This window comes from Schistocerca americana, chromosome 2, assembly GCF_021461395.2.
Source record: "Schistocerca americana isolate TAMUIC-IGC-003095 chromosome 2, iqSchAmer2.1, whole genome shotgun sequence".
In the NCBI taxonomy this organism is placed as follows: Eukaryota; Metazoa; Arthropoda; class Insecta; order Orthoptera; family Acrididae; genus Schistocerca; species Schistocerca americana.
Genome location: NC_060120.1, coordinates 635,556,073 through 635,568,794, shown reverse-complemented (window position 1 = coordinate 635,568,794; position 12,722 = coordinate 635,556,073). Strand labels below are relative to the sequence as shown.

General features: G+C 41.6%; 1 protein-coding gene across 3 annotated transcripts in view; it reads left to right on the top strand.

The window, feature by feature from the left end:
* LOC124595334 (plasmanylethanolamine desaturase) overlaps positions 1 to 12,722 on the top strand; it is a 72,487-nt gene that overhangs the window by 44,165 nt on the left and 15,600 nt on the right. For all 3 annotated transcript variants that reach the window (XM_047134041.1, XM_047134043.1, XM_047134040.1), the window contains one exon: positions 1,882 to 2,100. In XM_047134041.1, coding sequence (XP_046989997.1) covers positions 1,882 to 2,100 — 219 coding nt within the window. The remainder of the gene's footprint in view (positions 1 to 1,881; positions 2,101 to 12,722) is intronic.

Here is a 12,722-nt window from a genome sequence, read left to right as displayed (position 1 = left end):
TGGCATATTGTCCATTCAGTAGTGTTTAAAATATTACGTGGTTAAGTTTCTTGACATCAGGGAACACTACTCAACGGATTTGAACTGGTACATGTGTAAAAAGTTGGAACAATTCGTGCTGTATCTCCCACTGCTGCCAAGCACTACTTGGTGTGATGGCTGATGGGAGTAACTAGGTTCATTTGATTAAAGATATCATGACCATTCACAATCATTTCCAAACTCTCTACTGCGCAAATGCAGTTTTGTGATTGTTGTGACACCTTTGTCAAACCATATTTAGTGCGTTTTGGTGTTTTTCTCCAGAAGGTGCCATGACATGCGATACAGTTGTGTAGTTGCCAAAATAATTGTGGTCACCTTCAGACTAGGACTGATTTGGGTCTACAGGCATCTGCAGTTATTCCTTTTACTGTTGAAAACATTTCTTTGTTATTTTCTATGCATTTACAGAGGAGCTAAACCATTTTTGCTTCCAAACAAGAGCTCAGGAAGACATTTGTAATAAACTGTTTGCCCAGTGCATTGAAATGACCTGTTTTGATGAAAATTGCCACATTATGTGGGCATAGTTCATGGTTAAAAATAATAGTTCATGAATACATCTCAACAAATAGTTCCAAATGTTGTAAGTAGTCTTTCTTTTTTGTCATAGTAATATGCTTAGCTTGACAATGATAAATGAACTTTTATCATTTACATGGATAATATGAGTATTTTACATTAACTCATGTAAACAACCCAGTGTCCCAAAAGCTTAGCTGTTTTACTACCATGAATAACAGATTCTCCCTTAGCACTTATCTGGCAGTTTTACTCCTGTTGTTGTTTACCTGCCAGCCTTGTTGCTATCATCTGTTACAAAAGCCATAAAACTGCTTGATTTTTTTGGACGAGAAGAAAAATAGCGCAATTTACATGTCATTGCTTTTAAATTGACTTTACGTTACACTCTAAAAGTATAAATAAATATTTTAACACAGTCTGCAAAAATTTATTTCCATATCTCCATCAAAGTAATCAGTGCCAATCTGTAGCAGTAAGTGTTGGAAATATTGTGAATCATGTATTGCCGTCATGAATGTGATCCGAATAAAAGTGGCTTCCATTTATCTTACTTTGATCTGTTATGAAATATGTCTGTTGTGTGGATAACTATTATTTATGATAAGTATTTGTGCAGTATAATGTTTGCATTGCTTTGGATTCTTACAAATATGGAATTAATTGGAAAACTAAAATCCTTTGCTGGCATGTGGTGTACACATCTTGAATAGCCAGTTGATATTTTGCCATTCAGTCAACACATCAACACTGCAACGTACCTACTTCTCACTATTAATTGCACCTTTGCATTAGCGAGCATTATCTTAATTGACTCTGGTCATTTATGAATGTTATGCTTCACTTTCTGTTAGTGTTGGTGTGTTTCTTTGGGGGGGGGGGGGGGGGTCACACATGGAAAAAAATTTCCCATTTGTTAAAACATCTACGCTATATGGTGAGTAGCAACTTTCCTTCTCATAATACTGTTACATTCCAAGTTTTTGTTCTATATATCGTTACAGTTAATTGTCAAGTTATTCTTTTTTGTTCTTTAATACCAAATTGAATGGATAAATATGTTGCAAAATTCTGTTTGCCAGAAGAATTAGGGACACTTCCATAAACAGGGCATATCTGATGTATAAAACAGCCGCAGTCCTTCAATATATGCATATATTTACGTTTTTAACAAATTATCTTCATTAGCATATTTATAGGGCAACGTTTTTTAATTTTAATTGTTGCAAATCAACATTTTTATGCTGAAGTAAAATGTAACTATCATTGTCCAAAATGATCAAAGGATTATTATTATTATTGTTATTATTATTGCAGAATTTTCTGAGGCCTTTTCGTGAACATCACATCGATCCAACTTCAATTACAAGGCATGATTTTATTGAAACTAATGGAGATAACTTCATGCTGACAATTCCTTTCTTGGCTTTTATGACATGGGAGTTCATTACGCTTACAGAAGAAGAGGTACAGAAGAAATTTTCGTGGTGCTGTTATTTGTTTTTGTTGGCTATTTTTGTAGCTATGACTAATCAGGTGAGTACTGAATGTTTTAAACTTCATTTCTGTCATTTTTCAGAAAGGAGCAGTGAAATCATTATTGTGTTACTGGTGTCAAAATTTCTTAGAACCTAATTTCTTATTAATTTGCTACAGTCTGTATGTCAGCCTAATTGTTAGACAGTTTCACTACATATACTACTGCAGATTGCTGTATAATCAAATTGTATGCAACAGTTTTTAGCTTATTTTCACAATGTATGATGGCTTCTAGAGTTTGTAAACATCTGCAATAAAGTAGACTGAATGTAACTGGGCTTGTTGATGTGCAGATGGATTTTGTTTGCATGGTGGTGGTGGTGGCGGTGGTTGTTGTTGTTGTTGTAGTAGTTAACCACCTAACCCTACACAAACATATTATAATGTTTAAAGTTGGTAGAAATTAGCTCAAGAATCATTTTATGCCAAGAAGTGTAGATCTGGTCCTTGCATATTTTTCTTTTTCTTTCATGTATTATCTTTTTTTAATGTTTAAGAATAGTTGCTGTCATTTTGGTCATGTGTTTAACTAGCATTTTGTTATTCTGTAGTGGAGACTTCTATGTTTCCATTTTCGTGCCTGTTGGAGTAGTGTACATTGATCAGTTTGTACAGACGAAGCGTTCGTGCTTATTAGAATATTCTGGGCTATTATACTATGGTTAAACGAATTTCTTGGGAAACCATATGTTTTACCCTTACCTGCAGAATCCGGATACTCTGTTTCATATCCTCCTCCTCCAAATTAAACTTGTCACATTTAATAATCTTTATCACCTCTCAGCGTAGATTATGGTAGTATTTGCTTTTGACAGCTAGGACCTGAGTCTTAACAAATCAAATATAATGGTCTCCTGGCTGCAGAGCATGTTTCACAAAGCTGATTTATCTGCTTCTCCCCTTCTACGATTGCCCTTATAATAATATATAAGTTTGTCCTTTTTCTTCCATAGTTCAGTGGTAATAGTGTAACAGAAGTGTGTTTCTAATAGCTGAGCTACTTTTGCTGGTACATTTGGAAAATCCGTTGTTGACTCCACAGCAGCCAGCTCCAAGCCTGTATGTATTTTCTGAATGAAGTTTACTGTAGGAAGTTACCTCTTTATAATTCTGTTATGCAGATCTTCAACTCTATCACTTCTTTATTTTATAAGCCTGTAGCTTTACTGCAGATGCTGGTAGGAAAAGTCAATGCCAGTGTTTTGGTGATGGCAGTACACAACTGCTGCAGGTTTCATTTTATTAGTTACTTTCTTTGTTGCAATATTTTATGTTGTAACTGTGTGTGTCTGCACTTACCATCAAAATTTCTCTTGTATTCTTTCAGCACAAGGCAAGAACATTTATTTTGTGGTGGAAGATTTTCACTTATTCTAATTTTCATTCTTTAGACTTTTGACACCCCTTTCAGGACTTCCATTACTTCCCCAACAAAGCTAGTATTTGTGTGAAATATGTCCTCTGCTAACTATACTTTAATTCAGCAGCTTACTGGCAAAACACAGCATAATATTAGTACCATTATTTGTTTAATGTATTGTCTATTTTATGATGAGCGTAAAAATTCCAGATGTTCCCTTTTCTAGATTCATCTAAGATGTGTAATTTTGTACTATATTTCCTTGATTTATTGGTTATAAGATATACTCTTCTACAGAAGGAACAAATAATTTCATAAATTGCTAGGGCCTCTTGTATGAGATAGATATTTTGTAATTTTCCAGTCAGTGGGTTGAAGAGAAGTTGTCATTGTACAGGGGTAAAATTTGCAGCTGACCCCAATGAGTCCCCCATGTCTAGCTCATGCCTTATTGCCATATGCATAAAAATGGCAAGGATTATTTTTTTCTCAGTTGTACTCAGTTTGCCATAATGTGAATATGGAACTGGGCTGTTGTGTATTCACTGATCTCAGCTCTACTAGTATCTGTCTGGCACCAATATTTTAATTCCTTTGTTATTGCGGTTAGTTCATTGTTAAACAAATAAAAAAAGGTTTACTTGATACTGCAATTATCCATGAGCACATATGTACCTGCCTAAGGTTTTCCTGCCTGTCGTAAGAGGTGACTAAAAGGAGTCTCACACGTTTCGGCCTTTATGCGATGGTCCCCTGTAAGGTTTGACCTCCATTTTTCAAAATTTTCCCAAAGAGCAAGCCAATTGAGGAAGGGCACCTTACATGGTGCATTGTGTCCATCGTGCATTAAGATCTTTAGCCCACTTACTCGTTGTCACATTGCAGTCCCGCCCATTGTACATCTCTTGGGCGAGGACACCTTCCTGTGTGCGTTTTCCACCAAGCACTCTGCAGTGTCACTTTCTGTGCCGACGATGACCATGAACTTCTTTGCACCTCATCCAGCACAGTAGCCAGTCCGTTGTGGTGGGGCCACAGTGTGCCCTGTTGGTTGTAGCCGCCTGACAACACAGGGATCACTCTGCTGATCCCTGTGCCGTTAACTCCCCATATATGCCAAGGAGTAGATGCCCGTCATCGCCGGCCGGAGTGGCCGTGCGGTTCTAGGCGCTACAGTCTGGAACCGAGCAACCGCTACGGTCACAGGTTCGAATCCTGCCTCGGGCATGGATGTGTGTGATGTCCTTAGGTTAGTTAGGTTTAATTATTTCTAAGTTCTAGGCGACTGATGACCTCAGAAGTTAAGTCGCATAGTGCTCAGAGCCATTTGAGCCCGTCATCCTGTGGCATCGGGACTCTTGGCAATGGCCATCCTGCCAGGTGGCCTTCGCTGCGGCTGAGAGGCACCTGTGGGGAGCTCCCCTGGTCAGAGTAGGTGGCATCAGGGCGGATGACACGCAATGAAGTGTAGTATGTCATCTCTTGCTCGTGGTCTGCTGCCAGCAGTCTCTAAGTGGGCAAAGTCTAACTTTAATGGTAAGAAGTATGAGCCCAGGCCATAGCGTGGGAGGAACGCCAGACTAAGGATGGCAGTGAAGCTTATTTACTCCGGTACCAGTTATGCGTGAGAGTTGATGGGGAATCTTTCATGTCCATGAAACCTCAGTTTTTTGTGGGGCTTTTGGAGGACAAGTTTGGGGAGGTGGAGGGTTTGTCCAAAATGCGCTCTGGGTCAGTTTTTATCAAAACAACATCCTCTGCCTAGTCACAGGCATTACTCGCTTGTGGCACCACCTACTTCAGGAGCAACCCTCCTCCCCCCCCCCCCCCCCCCCCCCCCCCCCCCTCTCCCCCATAACCATCGGGGATTTCAGTCCCCACTTCTGAGCCAGAAAAGCATAAGGCTTCTTTGGCTCCTTTTGCTAGGAAGGGGTCTCTTGGGTCACTCCCTTCCCAGGTTTCTGCTATTGGGAAAGGTGACAGCCACCAGTGTCTGAAAAGCCCAAAAGCAGCTGGTCGTAGGGCTTCACACTCACCCTCAGTCCCGGAGACTGATTCAGTGAAGTCCTCCCAGCCAGGGAATCCCAGGAACAGTACGAGAAATCGAAAAAGAAGACCACCAAGAGCAAGGAATTTGCAGTGGCACCCACACCACTGCAACGTACAAACTCTGTGTCAGCAGATGGGGTGGAGATTCTGACATCTGCTGAGAACCTGGATCTCGCCGGACCCTCAGACACAATGGATATAGACTACTCAGGCAATTGCAGTAGTTTTTCCACTGCCTGGCTGAGCTACGGCAACTGTTAAGCTGTACACTTGCTTTCTGCATTGTCCTCCAGGAAACCTGGTTCCTGGCAATGCGGACCCCTGCCCTCCGCGGCTATAAGGAATATTACAGGAACCATAGCGGCTATAATAGTGTCAGGTGGAGCTTGCATCGCAATCCCTCGCTCTTTAGGGTGCCCCCAGCAAAAGACAGTCCCTTTGGCGGTCGCCGTAAGTCGCTGAGGCAGTTAGAGAGCATCAGCGAGCCCTACAGCAACATACATGACACTCTTCCCTAGAGCATCTGATAGCCTTTAAGCGGCTCCATGCCCATGTACGCCAGCTTATAAAATGACGGAAACAGGGGTGTTTGGAGAGGTATGTGTCGACCATAGGGTGCCATACATCACCTTCCCAAGTCTGGATAAAGATCAGACGTCTTTTTGGGTACCAGACCCTCATCAAGTGTCCCTGGCATTACCATCAAAGGCGTGCTGTGTACCAATGCCAACGTGATTGCTGATAACTATGCTCGATCCTCGGCGTCGGAGAACTACCCCCAGCCTTTCGCACCCTCACACTGTGAATGGAAAGGAAAGTCCTCTCATTCACTACATGCCACAGTGAACCCTATAACACCCCATTTACGGAGTGGGAGCTCCTCAGTGCACTTGCACATGCCCCGACACAGCTCTCATCTGACTATAAGTACCATTTCCTTGTGATCTTCAACCGGATCTGGTGCGATGGCATCTTTCCATCTCAATGGCAGGGGAGTACCATAGTTCTGGTGCTCAGACCCAGTAAACAACTGCTTGATGCGGATAGCTATCGGCCCATCAGCCTCACCAACATTCTTTGTAAGCTGCTGGAACGTATGGTGTGTTGGCGGTTGGATTGGCTTGGGTTGGGTTTTGGAGTCACATGGCCTACTGGCTCCATGTCAGGGTAGCTTCCACCAGGGGCACTCTACCACTGATAATCTTGTGTCACTCAAGTCTGCCATCCGAACTGCCTTTTCCAGACACCAACACCTTGTTGCCATCTTATTTGATCTACGCAAAGCAAATGACACCACCTCCCATAGTTCCCCTCATATCCAGGAAAATGGGATCCTGCAGGGCTGTGTATAGAGTGACAATATTTTTAGTGGCCATTAATGATCTAGCAGCCACTGTAGGGCCGTCCGTCTCACCCTCTCTGTATGCATAGGACTTCTGCATTTCGTACTGCTTCACCATTACTGGTATTGCTGAGTGGTGCCTACGGGGCGCCATCCACAAGGCACAGTCATGGGCTCTTGCCCATGGCTTCCAGTTTTTGGCTGCTAAGTTGTGTGTCGTGCACTTCTGTTGGCATCATACCATTCATCCGGAACCAGAATTTTTCCTTCATGATGATCCACTCACTGTAGTGGAGACATATCGATTTTTAGGACTTGTTTTTTACACCCAGTTGACTTGGCTACCTCAGCTTTGTTAGCTTAAGTGGAAGTGCTGGCAGCACCTCAATACCCTCCGCTGCCTGAGCAACACCAACTGGGGTGCAGATTGCTGTACTCTGCTGCAGTTCTGTGTAGTCCTTGTTCAATCCCGCCTTGACTATGGGAGTCTGGTTTATGGTTTGGCGGCGCTCTCAGTGTTGCGTGTACCTGACCCAATGAACCACTGTGGCATTCGCCTAGCGACGGGAGCTTTTAGAACGAGTCTGGTGACCAGTGTCCTGGTGGAGGCTGGAGTCCCTCCATTGCAGATCCGACGTGCACAACTGCTCTCCGGTTATGTTGCACACATTCGTAGTTCTCCTGAGCATCCGAATTACCATCTCCTTTTTCCACCTGTGGAAGTTCATCGTCCTCATCGGCGGCACAGGTCAGGGCTATTGATTGCGGTTCACGTGCGAACCCTTCTGTCTGAACTGGAGTCCTTCCCTTTACCAACTCCATGCTGTACACCTAGGCCGCAGTGTCATCTGGACCTTTCGCATGACCCTAAGGACTCAGTTACTCCTGCCGCTCTCTGCTGTCGCTTCCTCTCAATTCTTGATATGTTTCGGGGCTCTGAAGTGTTTTACATCGATGGCTCGATGGCTGATGGTCATGTTGACTTCACCTACGTCCAGAGGCCATTTTGAACAGCATTCCTTGCCTGATAGCTGCAGTGTATTCACTGCAGAGCTGGTGGCCATCTCTCGTGCACTTCAGTATATCCGTTAATGCCCCAGAGACTCGTTTTTTCTGTGGACTGACACCTGGAGTAGACTATAAGCTATCGAGCAGTGCTACCCTCTCCATCCTTTGGTAGTGTCCATCCAGGAGTCCATCGATGCCCTGGACCGGTCTCCTCATTCAGTGGTGTTTGTGTGCATCCCAGGACACGTCGGCGTCCCAGGCAACGAACTTGCCGACAGGCTGGCCAAACAGGCTAGGCGGAAACCAATTCTGGAGATGGGCATCTGTGAACCTGATCTGCGTTCTGACTTATGCTGTAGGGTTTTTTGGCTTTGGGAGACAGAATGGCATAACAGTACACACAACAAACTGTGTGTCATTAAGGAGACTACGAATGTGTGGAAGTCTTCCACGCGGGCCTCTCTCAGGGACTCTGTGGTTCTCTGCCGGCTCCTCAGTGGCCACACTTGGGTGACGCATGGTTACCTCCTGTGCCGTGAAGACCCGCCTGAGTGTTGGTGTGGCCGCCGATTGACAGTGGCCCATATTGTGGTGCACTGTCTCACTTTGGCTGCTCAGCCACGAAATCTTGGGTTACTGAACTTGTTGCCGCTAATTTTATCTGACAATGCCTCATCGGCTGATTTAGTTTTATGTTTTATTCGTGAGTGTGGGTTTTATCATTTGATCTAAGTTTTATAGCATGTCCTTTGTCCCTCTGTGTCCTCCATCCTTGTGCTTCTAGGGTGGAGGTTTTAGTGTGTTACAGAGAGGCTGGCTTCTCCTTTCTTATTCTCATGGTCAGCCAGCCATGGTAATATGCTTTGTTGTTTTTAATCTCTTCATCCCATTTCTTGCATTTGTGGTTTTCTTGTCCCCTTTTGTCTGTATACATGTTTGTTGTCTTCCATTGTTTTTGTGATTTTTCCTTCCAATCTGTTTTGAGTTGTCAGTCTCGTTTGTTTTATTCTCACACTTGTGGCATTGTTTTATTCGGAACAAGGGTCTGATGACCCTGTAGTTTGGTCCCTTCCCTCCTCTTTTAAACAAACCAACCAACCAACCAACCTACCTGGCCAAGGGTTTTGAACTGAAAGTAGTAAGCAATCCTTTGTTACAGCTGCAATTCCAACAGTGTAGGAAAAATCACTACTTTATCATAATCTAAAAACTTCATACTATGTGTTGAGACATTGTGGTGTCATCATCTTTTATTATTTGCGCATAGGCTATATTTAGGTTATGGTGAACATTGATATTTTGTTTTGGGCAGTGTGCCATCATTGAATTCCTTATTAAAGATGCAAAGTATTCTGCTTAAATTTCTCATTCTTCAGTGTCCATGTAAGTGTGCCAGGAGTCTAAGGGAAGAATGACGTGTATCAAAGATGAGAACATGAGCATCCAAGATGAACCTTTTAACAGTCACCCTTGAACTGCCTTCATAGTACGAGAGGGAGAGAGTATTTGTATCAAAAGAAGACAGCCATGTCACTGTGAATGAAATCATTACAAAACTATCAGTAGGATGTAGTGTAACTCAAGAAATGACTGAAGCCTTGTGTTTATGCTCATTGACTGTGGACTACCAACTTAAGAAAATAACCATCTGATGTTGTCTTCAGAGATGTCAAAATGGAGACAACCTTGTGATGAGTGTTGTGATAGGTATTAAAAGCTGGTTCCATCATTATGAGCCCAAAACATAACACCACAATATGGAGTGGCCCAGCACTTATTCAGATTCACCCACAAGAAAGAAACTGGGGACAGTGTGTTCTGCTGGGAAAGTTATGGCTAGCATATTGTGGGTGCAGAGGATTTGCATTCTGGCGCATTTTCCAAACCCTGGAGAGACAGTAAATGTTGTCTGTTGTATCCAGACACACATCATTGCGCATTCCATGGTAAACATCCATTGAGGATCATCTTGCATCACAATAACATGTGGCCTCAAACTGCTAGCGGTATTGTGGACGCCATCATACTACCATGTTTTCTGTTCTATGAAAGAACAGGTGCAAAGTCAGTGCTGTGAGACAATTGAGGACATTCAGAAAGCAGTGCGTCAGTATCCTCGAACAACTGGAACAGACTTTTCTAACTCATTCTTGCAGTAGAATGGGGGAAAAATGTGTATAAAGAAGTGGATGCTACACTGAAATGTAGCAGAAAACTCTGCAGATGAAGATGGTTTAGACGTTTATGGTCTGTCTAAAAATATAATTTAATATTCATTGCAATGGGTTGTCCATAAATTTCAGAATGATACCATCAGAAATTTTGTTCATATCTGTCAAGTCACCATCATTAACAATATTATGAAAAAGGGATAGATTACTACTCGCCATGTAGCAGAGATGTTGAGTTGCAGATAGGCACAACAAAAAAGCTACATGGTACTGGCTGAAAACATAATGCCTCCAGTTCGGAAGGTAGATTGGGCAGAATTGTGTCAAGGTGGAGTGGGCAAGAGAAGAAAATAAGTGAGAAGTTGGAAGGATGATTCAGGAAGGATGGCTGATGGCTCAGAGGGAGGCTTTTGCTTAGAGGAGATAGTGAAATAATTGAGATTTTAAAGTGTTTCATTGACATACAATGTATCTTTGTTTTTACAACTAGTTCATTGTAAATTTTGTACTCAAAATTATGTTCAGTTATGTAATGGTACTTAAATCTTATTAAGTTGGTTATTGCAGTTAGCAGAGTAAATCTAAACAGAGGCAGCTGTTTTATGCTCAGTTTTTGTTCTGGGCATATCTTTTCTTCTCCATTAGGGCAAACTGCTGAAACACACAAATTGCAGTGTTTAACCAATCATGTATAAATTTTAACGCTTCGTATGTTTTCAGAACAAAATAAGTCTTGATGCAACAGCCTAATAAAGCTGTGGCTCCTAATATTTGAAAAAAATATTTTTGTAGGCCACCCCTTTTGTAGCACACTGTTGGTCATTAAAATTATAACATCAGGAAGGGTACTTAATAATGGAATTATACTTATACAGTATAGTGGAAAGTGCACATGATGAAATTTGTTGGGGATTTGTGGTTAAACATGGAGTGAAATTTAGTACCCTTGCAGGGCATAGTGAAACTGAGCTTGGATGACAGATGAGGGTACATCATAATACAATGACCAGGCTGCTCGCTGTAACAGTAAAATGTCGTCTGTATTGCGGTAGGTCAACATAGCGTGGACAACAGACAGTTGAGCATTATCTTATCATCACTCATTGTCGATAGTGTTACTCATACCTACTTTGTGTGATCATGCTGAAATGCTTATCACTTGCATATCCAAACAAGTAGTGCATTTCATGCCAATTTGATATTAGTTGCATGTCATCTTCGTGGTGTTGAAATTTTAATGATTAGCAGTGCATTATCAATCTTCATAGTAAACATCTTGAGACAAATTGGCCAAACAAATTTCAGAATTTGGAATTATTTGCTGACTACAAATACTGTGACAGCTGTATTAGGTATATTGATGTGCTGCTTATTAGTGACACCTGAAAATTTGTGGTGGACCGGGAGTGTGCACGGATGGCACAAATTTTCACAGGTCGCTAATAGGTAGTGAATCTATGCCTAATACAGCTAAGATCAAAGAATTTGCAGTCAGGAAATAAACTTGGAATTATTTTGTACCACTGTGGATCATCAACAGTGTCTGTTCTTTCAGACATGCAAGTAAATTTAAGAATGTCTGTATTTTCCTTAATTTAAATCCAGTGTTTGGGTAATTTTGTACATATTTGTTTGTTGCTGTTTGTAGAAGTGATGTGCACTGTAGAAAGTACTGCTGAGTGCCTTTCTCAACTGTCTATGGTTACAAAAATTTTGATAAGAGCCTGGGCCTGTGATCATCATTGTAAAAGATGGTGAAAGACTGCAGTGGAAACAGCTACTTGTCATGCTGACATGTCACCATCTCATTTTTTTCTACCCGAGTTACATCTCAACTGATAAACTGACTTCACAAAATACATACTATAGTATCAACAAACAGCAATGATGATGCAGTAGTTGTGCCCAGGCAACACCAAGGTGAAGGGAACAAAGCGCAATGGGCCAAGGAATACATTCACTATTCATCATCATTGAGGAAGCTGTTAAGAAGTGAAAGGTGCCCTGACTAGGTTTGACCTGGACAATTATTAATTAGACATGGCATGGATTCTGCATATTCAGATTGTGTGAAATATGGCCAGAGGAGAGGAAACACTTGAGCATATAGTATCACACTGTAACATAAAAGCAGGGAGCACAACAAAGCGAAGTGTTAGTGTGGTAATTTCTTTTAAAGATTCAACGTAGACAGTAATGGATAACAACTAAAGTCAGGCCTCCAACATATTACTCAGGGAATAACAGCAGACTCATAGAAGACCTGTGACTGATGGTGAAGAAGTGAAGAAAAGGCATCAGATAAGCAGTTTTGAATCTCACCAGCCTACAACAGAGCAGGCAAATAATACACAAAAAACACAGACTAAATCTGTGACAAGCTAAGCATAATTTGTAATTTTTTTGTAGTCAGTAATATTGTGCATAAGATAAACATGAACATAAAAACTAATGCTACTTTAGGATTACTTAGCTACAGATCTGCATTGGCGGTTCAGAAAAATAACCAAATCTGGAGATTCAAATGAGGGTTATTAAATTCAGGAAAGTCCCCTAGGGCTACAATATTTGATTTATATCCAGAGACTGACACTTAATGGCAGCTAGGGAGAGGATTAACTCAAATTTCCTCTACTGTCATCTGTTCTATAAATTTTATCTCTGTGCCAGAGTCCTTAAGATGCTTCTT